Source organism: Anas platyrhynchos, chromosome 3, assembly GCF_047663525.1.
Source record: "Anas platyrhynchos isolate ZD024472 breed Pekin duck chromosome 3, IASCAAS_PekinDuck_T2T, whole genome shotgun sequence".
Classification (NCBI taxonomy): domain Eukaryota; kingdom Metazoa; phylum Chordata; class Aves; order Anseriformes; family Anatidae; genus Anas; species Anas platyrhynchos.
The window spans coordinates 115,431,529-115,456,320 of record NC_092589.1 but is presented as its reverse complement, the minus strand read 5'-3'; the positions used below and the strand labels follow the sequence as shown (position 1 = coordinate 115,456,320).

Genomic DNA, 24,792 nt, shown 5'->3' with positions numbered 1-24,792 from the left:
TTTAAGCTTTGATTTTGTCATGAACATTCAGGATGATGCTTTCTGTTAGCAATAATAAACCTGAGCTGAAGCAGGGAGCCTCTTCTTGGGATTCCAGAGGGAGATTTGTGAAAATTGGAGTTTTTTGAGGTGGGCTGGATTATTCTCGCTGTGGCCCACCAGCAGCATGAAGCCCATGGGGCCTGACCCGTTCCTACATTACGTTAAATCTGGGATAAAATGAAAACAGTTTCAGGTTTTCTTATCTTTCTTTGGACTTTATAGTTTCCTTTCTACTTTGCTGTCCTTCAGTCTAAAAATCCTTGTCTTACAAACTAATTACAATGCATGACTAAACCCAGACAGTAACTGGGGAGGAAGGATTTAAATGTTTTGATATGTTGAGTCTCTGCAGAAATTGCTGCATCTGTAGCTGAACTTCCAGAAGAGCACAGCATGCACATTGCCTGAAGTGAGAGATGGCACGTGTGTAGAAATCAGGCACTAATTTCTGTTACTTAATAGTTACAGTGGGATTTGTCTGGTCATTGTAACGCCTTCCATCTGAGGCTGTTACCCTGGGCTCCCTTTTTTACCAGTGGAAAAAAAGTAGGCACTTCTAGGGCATGTTTTTCCATTCTAAAATAGAAATCTAAATAGGCCACACAAATCTTTGTAATTGCTGATACCTTGAATGCTGATTTTATTTAAACACTTTGTTTTTGCATTACCAGTACTGTAGCTGGCAATATTTTCTTCTTCCAGAGCTGATATATACCCTCCTGTGATACAAACCCTGCAAAACACTTGCCAATATCCAAACAGTGTTTGCAGTGAGGCTGGAGCTACAGGTGACCTCAGTCAGGACAGCCCACTTGCCATCCTTATCAGGAGCCTTCAATAAAGGGAAATTATAGTGTTGCACGAGATGCTAAAGCAAAGAAAGTTTCCAGCAAAATTTATAGCCACGTAGATGATAATATATTATTTATGGATGCATTTCAGAGATACGGTGACTGTACTTACATATTTGGCTGACTTTTATAACTGTAATATGTAATTACAGTGCAATGATTCTTTGTGCTACACACAAGTACGCTTAGCCCATGTCCTTGGAAGTTTGCCTGTAGGCCTATGAATAATTATACTATAAATGTTTGGTAATTAATGTACCTAGTCCAAAAATTACATGTAAAAATTTGAAATCAAAGGAGTAATAACACTTAATTCTCTTATAGTTAACCTTCCAGTTATTTGAATGAGTGCTAATTAGATCTAAAAACCATAAGCGCACTTTTACACTAATTACGAGGTTGATTATGTTGTAATTACAGTTGCAGCAGCGTAACGAGATTGTTAACCATTTGAGTGCTTCGGGGAGCGCATGCAACAGCTGTTGGTAGGCATTCCCAGAGAGTTTCCCCAAAATGCTGCGGAGATGTTGGCCACTGCTTTCCTGGACCTGTGTCAAGCGCCTGGAGGTCAGGGGAGGGAATCAGAGATTATCGCGACGGCTGGCAGCTGGGAGCACTTATAAAAAGTCGACTGTTTGATCATGTCAGAACAGTTCCCGACAGCCATGTGGGTGCCAGTAGGGGAGGGTAAACCTGTGCCGCAGCCATGCGAGGTCAGTTTTGTTCCTACCATGCCTGGCTCACCCAGCATGCGGGAGGGAGCTGCTGCGGTCCTGAAATGGGAGCACGTTTTGTGATTAAAAAGTCAGGTATTGCAATTAAAATGTCCCAAAAAGGGACTTTTTGAGGGCGTGAAGGTAGCCGGTCCCTGCTGACAGTGATGGCAAAGATGAGGAGGTGCCGCCCGGCCCCTCCACCCCTGGGCGCAGCCCTTCCCCGTGCCTTTTTGCCCTGTCAGTGCCCCGCGCCCCGAGCCACCTCTTGCTCAGGATTTGTGCCTGGTGACCTCTGAGTCACTCCAGGGTGAGGGAAGGGATCACAGGTGTGTCAGTTAGGAGGCTGAAGCCCTTTAAAGAAGTTTTCTTCCGTGCTTCAGCGTGCCATCACACACCAGTCCCCACTCTGCAACCAGTCCAGCAATAGTTGGCCCCAAATATTTAATTTTATTTTCCCAGGCCCTGTAGCTCTTCGTTCTCCAGCTTAACCCTGTTGCCAGTATGCAGGGCTTTCCACCTTGTGCAGAGCTCTGCCTTCCTGCACACTCCTTGCCCTGACACAGCATCCAGCCTATGGGGTAAAGAAATCGGGCTTCTTTCCCCTCTCCATCCTCAGCAGTGACAGCATTAGGATTTCAAACAGCTGAGCAGCAGGACAAAACACCTTCAGAAGAGAAGGAAAACCACCCCCAGTGCTCAAAGCAAGGAGCCCAGCCTGTCGTGGAGCTTCCCTCTGCCCGTCTCCCTTTGCTCAGAGACCGATCCTGCTGTAGGTACCAGGAGCTTGTCTCCTCCCCTGTGAGTTAACCCCACCCTCTGTTTTTATGCTCCGGGCTATTTTGGGCAGGCAGCGAGAAGTGCAGCTCTGACAGATGAGGATTCTGTACCAGAGCACAGCAGCACTTGTTGCTCTGAAGAAGTACAGCCCCGCGGCGGGGACCGCTCCTCCGCTGCCTGCAATTTGCCTCTTATTTATTTATCCACCTGCAAACTTGTCTTCACCGCCGGTTTCGGGTTTTATTGTTGCGAGTGATGTTTTAAAAGCTTGGCAGAGCTTTTCCTTTGGAAGGGAAACCCACCCGCTGTGGGGCTGAAACCTCCTTTTGCCACTTAATAGCGGGAGATCAGCCAGTGGCCTTGGGGGTGAAAAATGACAGACTCTCTTCGTGCTAATGGGGAAGGGAAGGACCCTGAAATCGAGCTCTTTGTCAAGGTAAGCTGCTCTGTGAACTGGACACTGGTGTGGCTCTCGGATCACCTCGGCTTCTATTTAATGATCAAACTTTAATTTTCTGGCGCTGAGCGGACGCGGTGCTGTGACAGCCTGTTATCTCCTGCAAACACGTTCATGCTGCTTTCTTTTTCATGACATTAGAATTAGGTAATGTTGCAGAGGGAGAGCCAGAGTTCCTTGATTTTATTGTTATTGCTCTCCTTGTGAGTTTGTCCTGTTATTCTTAGCCTGCTGCCTGCAACGTGCTGGGTCCCGACTTCGGAGTGCCAGGGTTTTTGTTAGGAATCCCAACTTCCTTCTCCATTTTTGGGAATTAAGAGCAAAGAGCTGAGGGGCACCACAGTTCAGTACCTCGGTTTGAAGCACTGACAGCTCCGGAAACACAAAGGGTAGAGCTAAGCTGGCAGACTTCTGATTATATTTCCTGGACTCTTGGTTTCTGAAGCCCAGTTTGATTTTTTTACAAGGGTGACTAATAAAGAAAACTGATCTAGTGATTAAACAAAGAAAAACAAGTGCACCCATTATATGGTAATATTTTAGAATATTTCAAACTGGGTACATCTGTTGGTCTTGGGATAGGAAAACTTTTTTGCTAAAGTCAGTGGCACAGTTCAGCCCCATCATGCAAACAACCTGAGTAACAGCAAACTTCACGCAGGCTGTCCCACTGGAGAGCTCAGATTTTTTGACGTTCAGAGCATGTTTTAAAGCCTCTGCCCATGTCAATCCACCATGCCCATGTAAAACCCAGGTGTTTGGTCTCTCCGAGCCTAAACCATCCCTGGTTTGGATGGGATCATTATTAATATGTGGGAGTTATATAGGGCCCTTTGCAAACAGAGTACCAAATGATTGGGAAAGCAAATTCCAGCTCCTCCCTTCTGTCAAGCTGAGGGTACATAATTGCTTTGTACTCCCTGATGGATATTTTGGGCTATAAGTTGAAATGTCAGCCACATACCACAATGCGTATACATCTTCCAAAACCAGTCATTTCAGGTGTGGCCTTTCTGACCGAGCCAGTACAGAGTTTTTTTTCCTTATCAGTCAAAGATTTTACAAGAATTCCTGGCTTGTAACTGTCCGGTACATCCCTTGTGTGGACCTTAACATGTTAAAAGAGACCTGCCTGGGTCCGTACATCCTGATACCTTTCCTCTGCAAGTTGTTTCTACCTAAGTGAGTTTAATAGAGAGGTTTGTGTGCTAAAAAATAGGTCGGTGAGATTTTTTGTGTTCTGTCCTCACAAATGTGTTCTGGAAGGCAAACCTGTAACTTGTGGTTCATTTTAGTGCCCACCCTATTTTGCTGAGGCTGATACGGAGATTTGTGTTGTATGGTAATTTAACTAGCATCAGCTGTGAAAGTCAAGGCCAGTTTTCAGTGTGTGAAGCTCTGGATCCATAAGTGAGTGGCAAATTTTTTTTACTGTAGTCAGTGGAGCCACGCCACCACCTGAAGATTTATAACTCCAGAAAGAACATTTTTAGCAACGTGACTTCCTGCATAATGCATGGTACTGAGCTGTATAGAGACTCACATAAAACTCATCATTTGCTGAGCTGCAGTGAAAGGATTAATTGGTATCTTCCTGGAGACTTTGCGTTTGGGTTGAAAAATTGCAGTTCTTGAAGTTTTGGAAAGGTGCCATTAATTTAATTAAAAGTCTAAGAAGTTGAATAGCAAAGCACGTAACCAGAGTATTAAACCAGACAGCTCAAAAGTTGAAAAACAAATAAGAAGATCCAAACAGGACAGGAGCGAAAAGCTGAAAAATAGGAGTGTGTAAGAGAAATGTGAACAGGTGAAAACTTATTTGGAGTATGAAATTTAAAAGGATAACTGGATAAAGGGATACTGCAGAGGAGGAGGAGCAGGAGGAGGCCCTCATGCTGTTTTAATTTTGGGAAGAAGAGCAGAAAGGTGGCAGTTTCCAGGTGAGTATAAGATGCTGGGGCAGGTGGAAAATCTAAACATCAAGGACCACACTCGAGGGAAGTGCTAAGAGCAGGCAGTGCTGGGGTCTGGGAGCGTTTCATCGTTTGCTTTTGCAGAGTTGACATTTACTCGAGGGAAAGAGTTCAGCCATGCACCCTTGAATGAATACGCGGCCAGAAAACGCAGAGATGTAAGACAGCAGGTATGGCCTGGAGAAAACTGAATCTTCTGCAAGCACAAATAAAGCAGAACAGGCTGTTGTTCACCAGCCAGCGAGCCTCTAATAAAAGCACTTGGTGTCTCAGGTTAAAAAAAGAGGTGTTACACAATTGCTCTATTTCCTTTTTTCTATTTAACAAGTGGTGAAGCAGGAGCCCTAGAAAGACAAGCAGAGGGATGACTGTAAACAAAAGAGCCGTGCTGTAACCTAATGCAGGCCAGCTATCTCCCCAGCCATGCAGATAGGCTGGGCACCACCGTGCTGCTTCAGGACACGGGCATTTGAGCTGGGATGGCAGAGGCGGGTTAAGCGGTTATCATGCCTATTTGTTATCATCCCCATTGATTTTACTCCTTTTTCTGTTTTTCTAATGGTGCCCTAACCTGGATCTTGGAGATGGTTTGCTGTTAAGGAGCGTTCCTTTCTGTTCCTTTCCCCAAATATGGGCCGGGGCACAGGGGTGGGAAGATGGGGCACTGGGCAGAGAGGGGAGACGCTGCTGGAGCCGAGTCCGCAGGTTGTGTAGGCAGGCCCGTGGCAAACACCAAAACTCTCCAGCAGCAAATCACTCTCTGAACTTGTTTGACAAGGACTTGGAAGAGGCTGCTGGAAAATAAAAGGCTTGCTATATGGCAGCGAAGGATGCTGGCAGCAGCAGCGTTGGGGAAGTAAGCATCAGGAGGTAGCGCTTGCTCTGTGCTTAGCCCAGCTGGTTGTAACTCAGGTTAATTTTATTTCTTTGTATGCTGGAGAAGCAAAGTGCCTCTGTATAAATGACACCCTGATGGAAGGTATATTTAGCTTTTTTTGGCAGTCTTGCTCCTGTACACTTGAATGTAATGACTAAACCGAACTGGTGTTCTTTTGAGAGACGTGCAGCAATACCGACTATTAAACTGCAGATGGGAGGAGCACTGAACTTTTATGGTTTCTTTTTGTTTGCTGTGTAACCAGGTGTTTGGATGTATGTTCCTTGCATTTCAGAATTAGAGTACTGCTTAATATCTGGAAAGTTAATTTGACTGCAGATATGTCTTAAACGTGGAAAACCAAACACGATGCAAACAAGACTCAGAAGTGGAGCTGTCTGATTGCATTGCTCAGGACGAGCACAGTCTAGAGAGCAAACAAAACACAGAAATTGTCCAAAGTGTGTTTAATTAAATATATCTTGCTGATTTAGAAATATCTATAGTAAGATACATAAGAATCTGTATTTCTGATGATCAAAAGGCAGTGGTGTCATCGTGGCAGTAGGAGGACAAGCAGTGAGCTGGCAGACAGTTATTTCTGCAGCCAGTCATCGCTGTGGCATTGGGGTGGATATTCTGGATACGGTCATTGGTCCAGGTTTGCAAGAGCTTTTGCTGAAAAGGTGCAAGGCTTTACTTCACAGAGCCTTCACCTGCAGTCATGACAACACCCATCTACTGGAAGTGCTTGAAAAGCACAGAGGGAGACCTGTTAGAGACCTTCAACTCACTGACTCAGCCGTTGACTGGATGCTAATTGAAGGCATAAAGTCATAAACCACACCAAATGCTCTCAACCTGTCCCACCCATTAGGAGCAGAGAGCGTTGTGCATGACCAGCCATGGTGAAGGTGTCCTTGCAGCATCTCAGGGATATGGCAGCAGCCAAAGTAAGGCTCAAGGACTAACAGTGGTGATATAATTGTAAGGACTCCTCCAGTCATTGCTGCTAGAGGCTTATCATAAAGAAAAGAGGTTAGTTTCGGTGTGGCCGTGGTCTGCTGGAGGAGCAAGCAGACATGCTGGGAGCCTACAAGCCGTTTGTCACCTCCAAACATTTCATTCTGAGGAGCTTTAGGTGTCTATTAGGAGTATGCTTAAAAGCACTGCCAAGATTCGGCCAGGGGCGAGCCCGGATGTTTTTAATTATCTCCACCATAGGGTGATTTCAGACTAACCCAGTCAGGATTTTGGTGAGCTGTTCTAATATAACCCTAAAGGAAGATGCAGATAAAAAGGTTACTCTCAGTGCAATCATTCCCCATTATTAAAGCTTTTTGTGTTTTTAAGGTGATGGAGTCATTGAGATAAGAAAACTGGTTTCAGTTACAAAGTTTGGGGCTTCTCAAAGCCAGTAATGGCCTTGCTAACTGGGTGAGAGAGCTTGACAGGCTCCTTTTAACCTATTATAAGAATACAGGCTCTGTAATTTATTTGATTCATAGACTGCCCTCTAGAAACATTCTGATGATGACTAGAAATACCAACCAGATCTGGGAGGCACAAAGTTCATTCCTGTTTCTTAAGAAGACTGGATATTTTACCAGCTGCTGTGGACTCAGCTTTTGTCTTCCATAAATAAAAAAAAAATAAAATAAAATTTCTACCTTTAGCAGAACTTTCTAGGTAAAGAGGAAATAGTAAAGAAAAGTACCAGGAAGAAGAATAGTGATACTGAAACAGCTGGTCCAGCCTGTCTGGCAGTCCAAGGAGGACAATAACATATTGTTGGCAGCTGCCCTGAGCATGGGTGTTATTGTAAGGATCCTGCATTTCTTGTCCATTCTGAGCTGCCGAGCAAATGGTGGGCTTCATAGGCCTTGTCTCCTCCAAACTTTGGTGAGGTGGTGCATGAGCAGCAGTCTCCTGTCTTCCAGTGTGCTGTCTTTGTGCACTGGTATCAAGGTTTCCAAACCATACCAAAGTCCACTGGTAGTCCAGACATCAGCATAAGTACTGGGAGGAAAATAATTTTAAAGCTTTGTTTGCACTTATATAATGTTGCTTCATGAGCTCCGTACAGGAGATTTCAAGCATTTCAGTGTGATTCTGGCTCAGTTCCTTTCTTGCTCAGTTCTTTTCAAGTCAGGATTGACCCTGTTGAAGCCCACAGAATTTATGCGTGTAAAATGAGCAAAGATAGTTGGGCCTCCTAAATCTGAATCACACTGTTCGAACAAGCAACTTAGTAGTAACCCACTGCAGACCAGGTTAGATGGGAGAAATACTACCTGGCCTGAGACTTGCTTCTCTGGTCTTTGAATTCAGCATTTACCATGAAGTAATCTAAAGAATAAAGTCAAGTAAAAAAATCCACTTTGATAAGATCTAGTTTTGCTTTAATTTTGTACTGCTGAAAAAACATAATTCAATAAATTAAGAAATAGATGCTTAGCAAATGTTTTAAAGTTGCAAGTTGCATATTTTTCCTTGTTATGAAGAAAAGCAACATGCCAAAAAAGCTTTAGCCAGAGTTATACAGGCCAGAGTCTGTGTGTCTGCGTCTCTGTTTTCTCTCTGAGCATTTGCAGATTTTGTCTTGTACAAAGACAAGTGTCTCATTGGTGGGAATACTGGAGACAGACAGTGTACAGTTTAAGCAGGCCAAATGTACAAAAGGACTTGGCAGGGATATAACCACTATCCATGCCACCTTAAACCTAGGCTGGAACACTTTTATGATTGATTGGGAAACTGGATCTCAAGTTAAGAAGGGAATTTCATCTCTGTCTCCTGCCTGCATACATGATGTAATCATTAGCTAAAGGTGAGTGACATCCTTACCTGCCATTTTGCTTTTTTTTTTTTTTTCTTTCCCTTAGATAAATAGGCGTGACTGCTGGCCGTTTATTGAACTTGATGGCATCAATCTATGTTAGATGTGACGAAAGCATCTGATTAAAATTAAACATTCAAATTTTTGTTGACTATGCATGGACTTCAATATTTCCTTAAATACCTTTCTCAGTTGAACCCATAATTAGAACAGATAAGACTTTAGAGACATTCAGGATGGGTCATATCTTGTTGCCATAAAATCCAGTGAAGCTTGCACTGCTGAGTTCAGCAGCAGCAGTTAGACCAGCCTGTGTGCCTTTGAGAAATCTCACCTTAAGCATATCTGAGATTTTGTTTAAACTCCATCTACTAACTCCTTCCTTTATTTCATTTTTTTGAGCTGTATAGTCAAATCAGGTAAATACGGTGTTTTAATTCCACCATAAAGAGCTGGTGATATTCATAATTGTTTTTGCCTGTATTTAGAAATAGCCATCGGTATGCTTTGGGAGCTCTATGTTTAGCTGCAGATAGCTTGTTTTCCATCTCTGGCAGCTGACTCTCTGGTCTCTCTGGTCTCGTCAGAATCACAGGTTGGTGTGTCACAGTTCAGTGGTGACAGTGAAGCTCCAATAAGTGTCCCCAGGAAACTTTTATCGGCAATATATGGCTCTGCTGCGGCTATTCCAGAACAGTAAATGTCACAGAGATCGGTTGACAGAGCATCCCAAAAATATACAGGGATCCTTTCCAAGAGAGCCAGTAGGAAGTATGTCTGTGCTCTGTAGTTACACGCTAGTATCAGTTCACCTGGCTATGTCAAATATATTTTGATGGAATGCTGTGTGAGGATCATTTAGAATAACAAAATGATCATTACAGTAACTGTGTTACTTGTATTACTAGTATTACCTGTATTACTGGTGCTTGTATGACACCTAATTCTTCAAAACCTGACAGATATCTGTAAACTAATCCTAGCTCTGAGAGGTATCATAAACACTAGTATTTCCATTTGCCAGCTAAGGGCTCTAGTAGAAGATTTTTCAAATTATTCTTTATTTAATAGAGTTAGACAGCTGTTAATTGGCAGAGTTTATGTGTTAGGGTTATAAATGATTAAAAGATGTCAATGACACTTTTTCTCAGTGAAGGCTTACTCAAAGTCATAGGGAGAATCAGTTGGCATAAGGAAGGTCTTGATTTTGTGCAGGATTCATCCCCTGTCTTTTTGAACTAGGAAATCAGAGCAGGTGCCTGAAGTGCTGTAGTATGTATTTAGAAAGTAAATTCAAATGGTTCATTTGACAAAGCAGTGTTTAACATTGACAAAGTCCAAAACAGATCCTCATCTCATTCCCTTTCCTTCTTTGACCCTTGCTCTGCCCATTTGTACTTTGTATTGCTGACCTGCAATAAAATTCATCTAGGTGTTATAACCATGGTATATATACACAGCAGCTGTGAGTGAAAAAATCCCCCCCCTTTTTTTTTTTGGTAGGTATAATGAATTTAGTCAGCATCATGTTCTCCTGGCATGATCTTTTATATTATACTTAAGAGCTGAAAATTATTACAGTGCAAAAGTAATTCAAAATGTATTCAGTTGTGTTTTAAAGTTCCAAAGTCAGTAATATTATACAGAATCACAGAATGGTTTGGGTTGGAAGGAACCTTAAAGCCCATCCCGTTCCACCCCCCTTGCCATGGGCAGAGACACCTCCCACCAGACCAGGTTGCCCAGAGTCCCATTCAGCCTGGCCTTGGACACTGCCAGGGATGGGGCACCCACAGCTCCTCTGGGCAGCCTGGGCCAGGGCCTCACCGCCCTTTGAATACAGAATTTTCTCACAACATCTAATCTAATTCTCCCTTCTTTTAGGTTAAAACTGTTCCCCCTTGTCCTATCACTATCTGCCCATGTACAAAGTTGGTCCCCATGGCTTTTACTTTAAGGTAGATTTTTCTGTAACTGAAATCTACTTGTCATTGCTCTTTGCTGATAAACTTGATAGCAAAGTTCATGCATACATGTGGAATGACTCCATAAAATGTTTTATTTGACTGTTAACTTAAATGACTGTAAGAGAGTATTATTCTGTCTCAGTAATCATAGAAGAATCATCTAGGTTGGAAAAGACCTTCGAGACCACCAAGTACAACCATCAACCTGACCTACTGAGTCCCATCACTAACCCATGTCCCTCAGTGCCATGTCCACACGTCTCTTAAATACATGTATTTCCAGGGATGGGGACTCCACCACTTCTCTGGGTAGCCCGTTCCAATGCCTGACCACCCTCTCCATGAAGAAATTATTCCTGACGTCCAATCCAAACCTTTCCAGCACAACCTGAGGCCATTTCTTCACATCCTACCACTTGTCACTTGAGAAAGGAGGCTAACACCCTCCTCCCTGCAGCCTCCCTTCAGGTAGCTGTAGAGAGCCAGGAGGAGCCTCCTCCAGACTAAACAACCCCAGTCCCTCATCCCCTCTTCGTACATCTTGTTTTCCAGTCCCTTCACCAGCTTCATTGGACTTTTCTAAACATATCCCAGGAACTCAAACTCCTTCTCATAGTGAGGGCCACAAGCTGCTCACAGCACTCAAGATGCGAGCTCACCAGGGTCGAGCACCAAGTGGCAGTCACTCCCCTGGCCCTCCTGGCCATGCTGTTCCTGATGGAGGTCAGGGTGCCCTTGGCCTTCCTGGCCACCTGAGCACACCGCTGGCTCGGTGTCGACCAGCACCCCCAGGTCCTTTTCTGCCAGGCAACTTTCCAGCCACTCTTCCCCAGACCTATATCACTTCATGGGGTTGTTACAACCAAAGTGCAGGCCCCAGCACTTACCCTTGTTGAATGCCATGTAGTTGGCCTCAGCCCATTGATCTGGCCTACTCAGATCCCCCTGCAAAGATGTCCTGCCCTCAAGCAGATCAACAGGCCTGCCTGAGTTGGTGTGGTCTGTAAACTTTCTGAGGGTGCACTTGATCTCCCATTTGATAACTTATCTTTCTGAGTGTTTATGTGTTTACTCTGCTATATATATAATTTTCTTTAATGACAGTGCTCCCTGGATGATTAATCTCTTCCATGATATAAGATTCCTACTCTATTCAGCTACCCTGGTGTACCACAGAAATTGTGTGGCTACAGTGTCAGAAGAGAAGGTGTGCTCAGAAAAGAGACTGGGACACAAAGCACCAGAGCTATACTTCATTCTGTATGATGCTACTGCAAAGTTTTGCCATGTTAAAGTGGCCCCAAATACTGATATTTTTGAACTTCCATCCTATGAACAAATCAGTGTTTCAGCTCTTTATCCTAATACAGAGCAAAAGCAACAGTTCTCACCAGGTTGAAACTCCTGATTTTTATTTTGATCCACCTCTAGTCAAAATGTGAAAAGGTCCTGCCATGCAGAAGCTGCAACATAAGGTCAGTAATATTGCTAGGTTACCACCCAAATTCTTTTATGTACTCTTTTGCTCTTCTGCCTTCTTCAGTGACCTTGGACAAGTTTTTCAGGCTCTCCTGGTCTCAGTTCCAGCTTTGTAACAAGCTGATTATAGTTCTCGACCAGATGTGGAGGCATTGTGGGAGCAGGGAGTATTCTTTGCTCTTTCCCAGAAAAGAATCCTGAACACCACTGAAAATGTATGGTGGGATCAGGTGTGTGATGTAGAACTGTCTCCTAACAAAGTATGTTGAAAATCCTGATTTCCTGGACATAAAAGAAATCAAACAAAACGGAACTGGACGTTTGTCTGCTTTCAGGCAGCAGTTGAGCCAAACTCCTTCTAGTCCTCCCTTTTTCCTTTTCAGGGTCTTGTATCTTCTGTAGTGACTTCTATTCCAACCTCTCTGTTTTGTCTGATTGTTCTCACAGACTCATAAATTTATACCAATAAGTGTCTTAGTTCTCATCATTTCAGTGTTGGTCCCCTAAGTCTCCTGGTTCAGCTTCTACCAGTGAAGTATCACGCTTCTCCAATTTTCTTCCATGTGCCTGATTGCCAAATGAAGTTGAAATAGCTTCTATGTACTTATTTCTGGTAACCATGCATAAACCTCAGATAAAGCACTAATTGAGGCATATTTCAAGAGACTTGTGTTGTAATGACTAATTAATGCACCTGTGGGACTGTAGGAGTTAAACCTATCCTTGCTATAGCTTCTTCAGCAAAAATAATGTAACATTAAGGATGAAGTTGCTCAGATAGTGACAGTTCACTTTTCTAAATCCTCATTCTTGGTAGTCCCTCATTTTGTGTACAGGTCAGATGACAGAAGACAATGGTATTTATCTATGCAGGCTTGATGTAAAATCTATTAAGAATGGTCAAAACCTATATTCAGGACTGAAGCTGACTCTCTTTTGCTTTAAATTCTACCTAATTTGAATTTCATAGATATAAAACTTGCAGAGATTATATATGGGAATAGTCACAATAACAGTAAATTACTTTTTTCCTCTTCTTGCATATGTTGGTTTCTTCTGGACTAAGAAAAAATATCATGACTCGATTCTTCATTTGCCAATATTTCATATGTTAATAGCTGGTCGTTATACTGGGGATGCAGTTTACATGAAGAAGGAAGTTTGCATGATTTATGTACTGCTTTAGTTTCCCTTTCTGTTAACCTTGAAGATGACAAAGCCCATATAAAATGTTCCAGCTTCTACTGCTAATAGAGACATCTGAGTACAATATTGTGCTGTTTGGAAAAGGACTTGTTGTCTCCATGGAGTGTGTGCTGCTGCATCCTAGCAGTTGAGTTCAATGCATGATGAACTAATCCAGGGAGATAGATGGTCCAGCTTGAAGACAGTGCTGTCCTTAAGGTGGTATTTCTCATTCATGTAAAAAAACAGAAATCAATCATTCATTTATTCAAGAACGAATGAATGTATTCATTCTTCTAGTTCAGAGGAAGACTACATATGATGTAAAGAAGAGCATATAGCTAGAGTCAATACAGGAATAAACATGCCTTAATATCTGAAAACCAAGTAGACATTGCTATGGAGGATGTCTTGGCAAACCAGAATAGGGCTTGGTTCAAGCACAGAAGAAAGGTTTGGTGTTCTGTGCCACTGAAATGTGGCACAAATCTGGTCGAAGCCACTCTGACAGAAATAGTGTTCAGAGGCCACTTGCATGTCTTAAAATGTATCTTGGTGTCCTTAGCGCAATATTATAAAGGGATTTGTTCAGGTGTTGTTTAAGTAAGTTTTTTTTTTTTTTTAATTTAAAATCTTTCTCTGGGTACTCAAGGGCCAGCCATCATAGAATCATAGAATCATTCAATGAATGAATCATAGAATTCAATGAATGAATCATAGAATTCATTCTATGAATGAATCATAGAATCATTCAGGTTGGAAAGAAAAGATCTCTAAGATCATCTGGTCCTATCTTTAACCTAGTACTAAAGTCCACCATGAAATAATGTTACAAAGCTCTACATCTGCATGTTTCTTGAAGTCCTTCAGGGATAGGGACTTAATCATTGCCCTGGGCAGCCTGTTCCAGTGCTGCACAACCCTTTCAGTAAAGAAATTTCTCCTAATACCCAACCTAGACCTCCCCTGGTGCAAGAATCTAGACTTCCCCTGGTGCAAAAAGGCCTTTGAAGGGCCTTCAAAGATGAAAAAAGGCAGATGCTGCCTTGGCCATGTTCTGAACATCCATGCCAGCGTGGGTCAGACCTTGTGGCTGAGAAGTAGGAAGAGCTAAATCGGGAGCTGCAAGAGCTGAATTCTTTTTCTGGCTGTCCTGTAGCCATTCCCTAAGTCATGCCATCTCCATGTCCTAGTTTCATTATGTATGAGACATTTACACCAATGTACATTTTCATCTCTAGCAGCACAGCACCTTTTCTAGCTAAAATCACATTCCCCTTTTTCTCTTTACATAGATCAATGGCTATAAATCTACTCTTGCTTTGTGGTTTAGGTCCTCACAAAATACTAAATTAATTCTCAGGTCGGGCAGGTTCCCCTCTATATTAATTGCCAAGTTTCTCTTCCCCATAGTATTTCAGCACCCAAATAAACACCCTGAGCATTGCCACCCACCGTGTCTAGCTATTGTGGTTCTGGGTGCTGGTGCACATCTGTACCTGTGTATTGTCCGAGACGAGTGGAATTCAGAGAAACCGGCCTCTGATGGACCGCTGCTATTGTGGACGGTGTTTTTCTAGATTGTGATTCAATTTGTGTGGGTCAACAGGCACGTTGTGTTACTGCTTTCCTTTTGCTTTTAGCTGCTGAATGAGCAGCTTACTTCAAACAGATACAAATGCATATCATGGGAGGAAATGATTTTCTTTCACCGCCCCGTGTTTTGTGATGAGCTGTTGTTGCTGTTTCGTTGTGCAACTGGAGACCTGTTTGGTTTGTTTGTTTTATCTGTAGTATTTTTTTAAAAGCTGTTCCTGGATGAAGAGGAGTTGAATCACAGAATGTTCTTGCAGGTTGTAGGACCTCACTGAATGGCAGTTTTAATTGTTTTACTGTGCCCAGTTCTTTCCGTTTTCAGGACAAGACAAAAGGATACAGTGTTCCTACCTGCTTCCTTACTAAGCCTTGTTTCAGACTTCCTCTATCACTTCAATCATTTTCATTTTCTCCTCTGTTGACTTGCACATTCAGTTTCAGATTAATGATATATTTGCCTCAGTTTACTGAGTTGCCTTTTATAGAACTATAACTTTAGTCTAACTTTGGGTTTTTGGCTTTGCTTTAATGTCAGTAAATCCCACTCCCCAGTTAAGCTCTAGAGCCAGCTCTAAATCTGGGTCTTGTTTGAGGTTCAAAACTATTTACCCTGTTTGAAGATGGAGCCAAGAGCCTTTCCTGAGAGTGCATGAATGTGAGCATTTGGAGTTCTTCTTATTTATAGAACCATAGAATATCCCAGTTGGAATGGACCCACAAGGATCATTGAGTCCAACTCCTGGACTTGATGTTCATCATTTAGTTCATCATCAATGCAGCATTTCTCTGCACATCTCAGAGGTCACACTTCTCACTACTCACTCCATACAAAAGGCAATCAAACCTGGATGCAGGAAGACTTGTTTTGGAGTGGGAATTTCCTACCTGTCCATCTCAAAGATGAAACCAGCAGCCCTATGGCACGCTTCTGTGGGGAAACCTCACCCTCTTTCCCGCCAAGTAGGATCTAGGCCTGAAGGCTGCATTATTTATCTCAAAAGAGACGGTTTTCTAAGAATAATAATAGTAATAGAAAAAGTGCTGATTGCACACAGCTACTTGGGTCCAGCCTTTGTGATCCTGGAAAGGATGTGGTTGGGAAGGGGATGTAACCTTGATATGATGATTTTCTTTTCCAAGGAAAGGAAATGCCTCTTCTCCCCGACCTTGGCTGGCATCCCAGCACAATTTGCATGTGTCAGCATCTTGCTTCAGCTTGCATGGACAAAAGTGCTTTTTTCCTGATTAAACCCTGGGCATCTCTTCTACACTGTGCACCAAGGATCTGGAGGAACATTTAAAGAAATAAAACATATCCAGGACTGTTGAGAGAGGTGCAATTAGTAACAGTCATGTTGTGCCCTGCTGTCAGAAAAAGGTTTTTGTGCTAACTGATGGTTCTCTATTCAATGGAAATGGTATTTATAGAATTTCTTTAGATTTGGTATTTTTCAAGAACTGCCAGTGCACTTGGCATTTCACATTCTCTCTTTCAGAGGGAATTAGTAGTGAAAAACATGAAAAAATGGCTATTTTTTTCTGAGCTTATTTAGATACTTGAGAGATTTGGGGCTTGCTGTACTCAAATATATATAAAAGGATGAGAAATTCTCTCAGCAAATACTAGTTTCTCAATTATCTCATTAATTTGGATGTTCCAATGAGTTTTTCTGGTGGTTGTTTGGTGTATGTCGTTCAAATGACATTCTGCAAATCGCAGTCATCATGGCAAACAGCTCTTTGACAGCCTGCAAAATGGAAACCTATGTGCTCTCTTTCCTGGATCTACCAGGAGCCTAGGATGAAACAAAAATCTCCCAGGGAAACTTCTCAAATGCTAGCGAACATTTTCCTGTAGAACACACACCGGCACCAAGAAGACACTGAAAGAAGAGATAATGGTGATGAGAAGCTGCTGAGAGAGACTCTTAACAAAATCACCGAGAAAGTGATTTGTTAATGGACGAAGAGACCGAGGAAGAGAGATGTGAGGAGGAAGATGTTGCTGACTGCTTCTGAGTCCCACCATGCATGGCTGATCCTCTTGGAGAGAGGTTCTCTTGGAGCATGAGGGGCCCAAGAGAGGGGACTCGATGGTGAGCATAAAAACTGCCAACACTGAGAACAGGCATCATGGCCAGGGATACCAGAAGCAGGAGAACAGGAAGGAGTGAAGAGGTGCTAGGGAAACTGCAGTGGTGTAAGTGAGATTTTGTACCAAGGGAAGAAAAGGAAGAATTACAAGATTTTAAGAAATAGCATTTAATTAAACTTCATTATCTAAGTTTTTCTTTTATGCTGGATAATAGAATAAAATGGAATTAGAGGAAAGTAAGCCTGAGCATCAAGTCAAATTGTGTTTTGAGAAGGCTGTAAAAGAAGCATGCTATGGGAAGTTTTCAAAGCAGCATTTCAAAATGACCCAAACAGCATAGACACAGAAGTTTTAAGAAATAATCCTGCACTGAGATAATAAGAAATATGATCCTGACTCTGCTCACTGATCCATCAGATTTTCCCTATTTGCAACAGTCATTATGCATTAGTTTCACACCTTCATAAGATACTTGTAAATAATACTTTCAATAGCACACACGCTTGTTCAGACTTTCTCAGCAGCTTTTTGGAACGCATCACTGTTATTCTCTTGAGTGTTTGATATTGAGAACACAAATTGTTTTGCTTTGAGATGAGTAACAAGGAACATTTGCTTGCTGTTTGGGTCTGTGTCCTTCTTAGGCTTTTGTTTTCATTGCAGGTATTTACATTTACAAACTCAGAACTTGCTCTCTGTTTCTTGTTTAATAAAATATTCAGGGAGCATTGCATTCCCCTCCTTTGTAGATGGCTATCAGAAAAGGTTACCTTGTAGAGTAACAACCCCTTTAATGGCTAAATTTGACTGTATGTAGTGTAAATGACCAGATGAACAAATACAGCAGTTTGGGAATGTAAGTAAATATTAAAGGTGAAAAAATGTTCCCTGAATACTAAATTCTGTAATGATTTCTCTGTGAGTAGCTGGAAACCAGAAAATTTGTTTATGCTTTATTTGTAACCACACAACTTCAAGGTTCAGTCCAAATGCTTGCAGTGTCATTATTGTACCAGTAAGTATTTTACTGAAGATATTGGGGGTTGCTTTGGGAAGTCATGGTGAGATGCAAACACCAAATCAAATTCTATCTGGAGCCTGCGATGCACTGCTCCTTTGCAATGCAACTTGATCTGGTTTCAGTGAAAGTTGTAACCATTGCTCCCATCTTGGTGAGGTTTGTCTCATACCCTCTGCAGCACCGGTAACTTTGGCAATGCCACAAGAGGCAGGAGGACCGAGTCCTGGACACTGCAGAATAACTCTGCAGAGCTCCTGATAGCTCTTCCCTCCCATTCATTCAGAAGTCACCTCATGAAGATATTTATATGATGCTAAATAAGATACAAAATGAGGCCATCGAGGGCAGATTATGGCTGGCACGGCAGTCAGCTGGTTCAGTGGTAAATGCCCTTGTCAGAGGCAGCCCTCCATTCAGCCCTGTATTCGCAGGGGCTGCAAGTGCCTCTCTCTTCTAATAGCACAAATAAAGTCCTGGAATTTCAATAAATAATTCAGCCCTGGATCTGATTTCAGGTTCAGCATTAACTTTCAGCACCTGGCTGCTGTTATTATTTGTTAGTCTGATATGCTGCTTAGAGGCATGGAAATTTGGCTGCAATTCATCAGCGTTTGCAGAATGTACTATATGACCAGATTACCATCCCAGGCTCAGAGATTTTTAACAGACATTCAAAATCCAGATGTGCACAGATTTAATTCCTACAAGAACAACTGCAAGCAGGATTCTGGTACTGGAGTGGGAACTGGAGGTCTCTGCACAGAGCTTTCTTTAAAGAAATGACTCCTATATTTGCACCCGATCTCTACCAGAAACATTAATAATTTTACTATAATTTGCATTGCCCATGCCAATTTCTGACAATGACCTAGTTCTCACTTTATTTTCTACAAGCTTTCCTGGGAGAATAAATTTTTTACATCTCTAATCAGCTCTTGGGATATTGAATCATCAATATTTAAAACAATCGTAATTGGTGCTCTACGGATACCTAAAACAGATTCATTCCCAGTTTTTTTCTCCAGAGCTCATAAAATCACTTGTGGTTTTAATCACTTATTAGAAAGCAACTGGTGAATCTAAAATATGATTCCGCTTTCACTGAAATAAGTGGATTATCTATCTTTAGTAGGAATATTTTCTATGAATATTGACTATTATGGGAGCAGAATTAGATTGTCTATAGTCCATTAATAGCTCTGGAAATGAAAGACCAAAATCAGAATATGGCCCTATAGGCATATGCTTCCAAAATGTAGGATTTGCAGCCTGTATGCGCAGAGCATGGACAGCCATCCAGTACGAATACATTGCAGGACAAGTTTACTTGTCTTAAGGAAAGACATCTTCTTAGGAGATACAGCCTGGTAGCCACAGTAACCAAGCAGTAGCTGATGCTTGAGCATCTCCGTTGACCTTTACTAAAATGGTGACTATTTTCTGAGTACTGCACTGGCCTGATCCTGTGACTAAGATCCCTTCCACTAGTTAATCCCACATACAGAAATGCAATCGTTGGAAAAGAGAGAAAAAGAAACTATATATATAAGTGATGGGGAAAGTTAGTTATCTTTAGGAAAATCTTACAGATGAGAAGTTTGTAGTCGACTTCAATCGGAGCAGGAACTTCACCCTGCAACGCAAACATAGACCACTAGAGGGGATTTTACTACCACTCTATGTCTAGCATACGTCTCTCCTCAAAAACCTTTTAAAACATATGTTCTAGTTCAACCACAAGATGCTGGCTACAAGCTGAGTGAAATCTATGGTTTGTATTATGCAAAAGGTCAGGAAAGATTATTATAATTGTCCCTTCTGGCCATTAAACCTGTGAGTGAAATTCTGGTCCCGTCAAAGTCACAGGCAAAATTCCCATTGACTTCACTGGGGCCAGACTTCATCCTGTGCAGGTCAGAGGAAGGCAGAATTCTGCACCACCTAGCACTGAGAGCAAGAACAGCTTTGTTGTCAGGCACGAATATATACTGTTAGAAAGCATTTTAAAACATTGTATGCAACCTCCCTTCTCTGCAGCAGAATGAAATAAAGAGAGACCAGTTTTCACATCCTTTTTTTTTTTTTTTTTTCCCTTTTGATTTCTTCAAAGCCTCCACCAATGCAGATTATTACACAACCTCCTTAGAAAGCCTGCTTTGTGTTTCATTTTTCATATAATTACACTGTATTTTTTTCCCCCTAAAGCTTTATTGCTGCAATTAAGCAAAATAATAATCCTATACTCTGTGGACATGAGCAACAGTGGATCATCATCCTCTTTGTAAAATAGTCTTCTATGTGCTTGAGGACCGTTATGTTGTCTGATACTCCTAGTAAAACATCACACATACATCACATTATCAGGTTGCTGTTGTTTGTGGACGCATATTCTGGTGATTCATACTGTTTGTGATTTACGTAAAACCTCCTTCGCTGTTCCCCATCCCACACTTGTGCAATGGATTTTGCTCTTCTTACGTTTTATACCTTGTGGTTTACTTCACTAAATTCCATTTAAGTGACTTCAGACACTGTTCCAACTTCTCAGTATTGGTTTGGAGTCTACTTCTCTCCTGGGAAATACCAATAACCCCTCTGTGCTTGTTGCTGTCAGAAAATTTCATCGGGCTCTCTCTGTTCCTTCACTTTGCTGATGGAAACATTAAATATGACTCATCTTGTCACAGACCTTTATGGTAGCTCTATTTGTTATGTGTATCTAAACTAACAGAAAATTTGATTATTATTTTTCCAAAAGTATTTTTTCAACTACTCATGCAAGCACTTTGCAGAAATTTTATGCACATCCTATTTCCCTACTTTCCTTATGAAAATATGATGTGGAGATTGTGTTAGAAACCTTACAGAAGTCACCTTCTAGATACCTTCCACATCCTTCCTACTCACTGTGCTGGATACCTTGTCAGAGAACAAAATTTGATAATTTTAACGTCATTTGTTCCATATAATATTATGTTTTCTTACCATCTCTATATCACGTTTGCTTGTGAGCTGGCTCCTTAATCATTTGTTCCAGTATCATTCCATACATTAAGCTTATACATTTGGCATTTCTTGAGTTCTTCTTCTCATCTCCCCCCTCCCTCCTCATGTTATCTCATTTGTAATTAATAGTTGAAGATGGATCCCCCCCAAAAAACAAAGCTTTTCAAAACCTTTTGCTGTAGTTGCATCCAACGGCTAATATGGGAATACAGACTCGTTTGCCATGATCCTGGTGAGTGGTGGGTACACAATTGCTTTGTTAGGTTGGAGAAGCTGAAGAAAAAGTGTAAAGGATGATTTTCTTTTTGTCTGTCAAGCCAAAAAACATATATGCAGTCCACTGTGTCCAGATGCACACAAACTTTGTGCATAATCCTCTAGTTTGAAGCTGTGATGAGAATGGCAATTTTGGTTTTTGAAGAATTTCAAGATTTTTCTCTAAATTGCTCAAAGTCTAAAAGAAAAACACATTTTAAAACATCCGCAGCTTTATTGAACAGAAGCTGTGGGTTTTCTGAGGGGAGGGAAACTGCAATAGTCTCAGCAATTTTGAAAGGAGATTTTGGCTGATGGGATGAAGGGAAGCCAGGCACTGAGAGCTCTCTTTCAGCCTCTCATGGTCCCAGCACCCTGCCCGTCCTGCTGGGTCGCCAACACCAGGACACTCGGCACAGTGGTACGGCCAAACCTGGTGTACATCTCCACCAGGATTTGCCAAATTCCATGTGTCCTCCTCAAAAGAATAGTGTGACAATGGAAATTTGCTTTTCAGTGCTCTCGTGTTATTATTTTTTTTCCCCAGTTGCTCAAGAAGCTCATAGAAGGGATACTCCCAAAGCAGATCTAGAAAATTGTTACTGAGACTTTAAAAAACAGCTATTCCTTCTGGGTGGCTTGTGGCCTGATTCTCCATGTGTGGAGAGTTGATACTTTTGAAAAGTCAGCCATCTTTGAACTGTCTCACAGCTTCTAAAACTGCTAGCCCCTTTGAAAAAGTCAGCTTGCGTAGATGACCCGTTCCTTTAGCTGGTATTTTGCTGACATGAAAAGAATGCTTATAAGTGAAAGACCTTGCTATATGCAGTTTGTGTTTACAATACTGCCAATGTTGCTTAATGTCTGTCACTAATCATGGGGTTCTTCCCTTATTCACAATTGCGAGGAAGTCAGATTTGGTATGCAGAAATTCCTCATAGCAGAGCATTGTCTTTGGAAAAAGAAAAAAAAAAAAAAACACAACAATATATATATTTTATCATTCCCTAGTTTAGAAATTGCTGTATATATTTAGGTGTAGAAGTTTCATTACAGGTTCTACTTCTTTGTTTATTTATAACCAATTTCTCGTAAAGGTGAATGCATGCAGTGATAGGTAAGGGATCTACAAATTTTTTTTTTTGAGAACAAAATAATTTCTTGGTCCAAGGTATTGGACCAGTCTGTGCTTTTCTATTCTGTTGATATTTGCCAAGTCATAAGCCTTAAGTGCTTTAAAAGAAAGCAGGAGAGGTGATGGAATAACATGAATAATTTTTCCATGCTGAGGCTGTCCACCTGTGACCAGGCTGCAGTTTTCCGAATCTAACCTACACACAGATTGGCATTCCCAGACATCACAAAGGTTATTTCAAAGCAAAACATATGCAGTGGCCAGTGGCTCCCAAAAAACCCTGAGGAAAACCAAGACCTCTCTGTGCAGGTTGCTGCTCTGCTACCGGCACCTCAGCTGATGTGTCAGGTAGAAGTGCTCTGCCCCAGGTGGATGGAACAACTGGACACAATTGATCTTTAATTACAAACATCCTAAACTGTAATGAAAAGATCCCCAGGAAGAACCTGGCCTATATGATCCTGTCCTGCCCATGCTGAAGTTAATATAAATATAAGAGGTTGGAAAATAATGATTTACCAAGCCTGAAGACCAATACCCATGGGGTCTCCAACCTGCAATTCCATCACCTGAAAATCCCAAATGTCTTGAGAGGAGAAATGCATCTCTAACCAAACTGCAGCGACCTGGAAAGTGTAATAACGGCACTTTCCTTGGAGATCCTCAGCTCTACTGACGTGCTGCTCAGCCAATTTGAACGGCGTGGAACAAGCCAGCTCCCTTTAAGTTGGCCAGCAATGCAAACCAAGTTAAGCTTATGTGCATCTATAATGTATGCCTGTATGTATGCCAAACTTGGACGACATTTTGGCTGGCTTTTGGGGAGCTGGCTAAAGATATTCACCACTTCCTTTTTGTTTTGTTACTATCCTGACAGTCTTTCTAGCAAATGCTCTATTTTTATTTGACGTGTATGCACATGGTCCATTTCCATGTATGTGTGCATAGGAATATATTTCTGCTCTAGCTTGCCCTCGCTTGGAAAGCTGCTGCTAGGAGTTTCTTGTAGCAAAATGAAATTTCGGAAAAAGTCCAATGAAATTAAAAAGCTGCACAGCAAATTTATTATTGTTATTATAGGCTCCCATTCAGGAAAATACTTAAGTATGTGCTTAAGTCCCATTGAAATCATCAAGACTTAAGAACATGCTTAAAGTCAAGCGTATACTTCCTCTGAATTGGGATGTATTTCAGCACATGCTTAAATGCTTTCCTGAACTGGAGCCACAGTCAACAAGAGTGTCCTGTGATGCACAGGACTTTCACTACAAGATTTACTTCTTGCTTGAGACCTACCAGTGCTACACTATGAGTATACACTTCTTAGCTTGCCTCTCCGTTGGTGGCACTCCAAATAGCTTACTGGCTTTTACATTTGGACAAGAACTTGTGAAAGAGACTAGAAACTGGAAAAAAAAAAATGAGCCTTGCTAAAGCAATACCTTGGCTTCTCCGATCTCATGTTGCAGCCAACGATTTTTCCCTACAATGGAGATCTGTGCTATTGTGTGTGTGGTATAATTACTAAGACAGATTTTTTTCTTTTTAATGGCACAATAAATAGGATATTTCCTGGCCTGCTCTGCATTTCAAATAGGATTTTCACTTCCCCTTTGGGTTCTGAGTGTAAGGAGAGTAAGTGTCAAAAGGCAGGCGCTTTCCCAATTCTAAAATAGAGAGAGTGCAATCATGTGCAATGTGAATCTAGATTTTGATTGTAAGGATGATGAAATCAATTCTCTCCTTAATCCTTACTTGGAAACATTTGGGTGAACTAGCCTGCCTGCTCTTGCTAACTTGTTAAAATCCTTTTGAAAAAGAAATGTATTTTAGTGTCATCAAAAATATCTGCCTACTTTACCAGAGAGTCCAAGAGAGCAGTGGACAGAATGGTCCCAATGCAATGAAAAATTAAAAGAGAAGGAAAATAGATAAAACCAAATATATTCTGTTCCTGGAGAAAGCACAGAGGTTTCCAATATGCAGCTCTTTCCAGTGCTGCCATTTTTAAGCTAGATGCTTAGTCATTATTAATGACAGTATGTTGCTATAAAGCTTCTATATTTGGGGAAGAACTGGAAACAAAACCTTTTTCCCTCTTAAGGTTAGGTATAATAACATACAGTTGCCTGTATGCATTGCAGTCACTCTGCATCTACCAGTTGGAGTATTTCTGGAACCAGTGAGGAAGTTTATTACAGTTATTTCATTTAAGGCAAAGCAGTAACCTGAACTTGAGTAGAGCTCCCTGTTCGCGTCATTCAGCTATGCTGTGCAGTGGTTGGAGGCTCTCGGTATTGCTGCTACTCTATAGAAGTGTTTGGCACAAGCTCATAAAATCACCGAGACTTTTTTTTCTCCCTCCTGAAACCTCCTGTAATTTTGTTCCTTGGTGATGTGTTGGTATATCCCCTGCTTGTGCTCACAAATATCTTTAAGCTTTAATTAATTCATTAAAAATAGCTAAATTGTTTAAGGAGAAGTGCCTTATAAATAACAAAGGAGAATACCTTCTTCATTC

General features: G+C 41.6%; 1 protein-coding gene across 2 annotated transcripts in view; it reads left to right on the top strand.

The window, feature by feature from the left end:
• CLIC5 (chloride intracellular channel 5) overlaps window positions 1–24,792 on the top strand; it is a 68,077-nt gene that overhangs the window by 12,234 nt on the left and 31,051 nt on the right. Inside the window, exon 1 of one of the 2 annotated variants that reach the window (XM_027455334.3) lies at window positions 2,454–2,822. The exons of the other annotated variant lie outside the window; for it this stretch is intronic. Within the exon in view, the coding sequence (XP_027311135.1) occupies window positions 2,760–2,822 (63 nt within the window). The 5' untranslated portion in view covers window positions 2,454–2,759. Of the gene's footprint in view, window positions 1–2,453; window positions 2,823–24,792 lie in introns of those variants that run through there. 2 annotated transcript variants of the gene reach the window in all.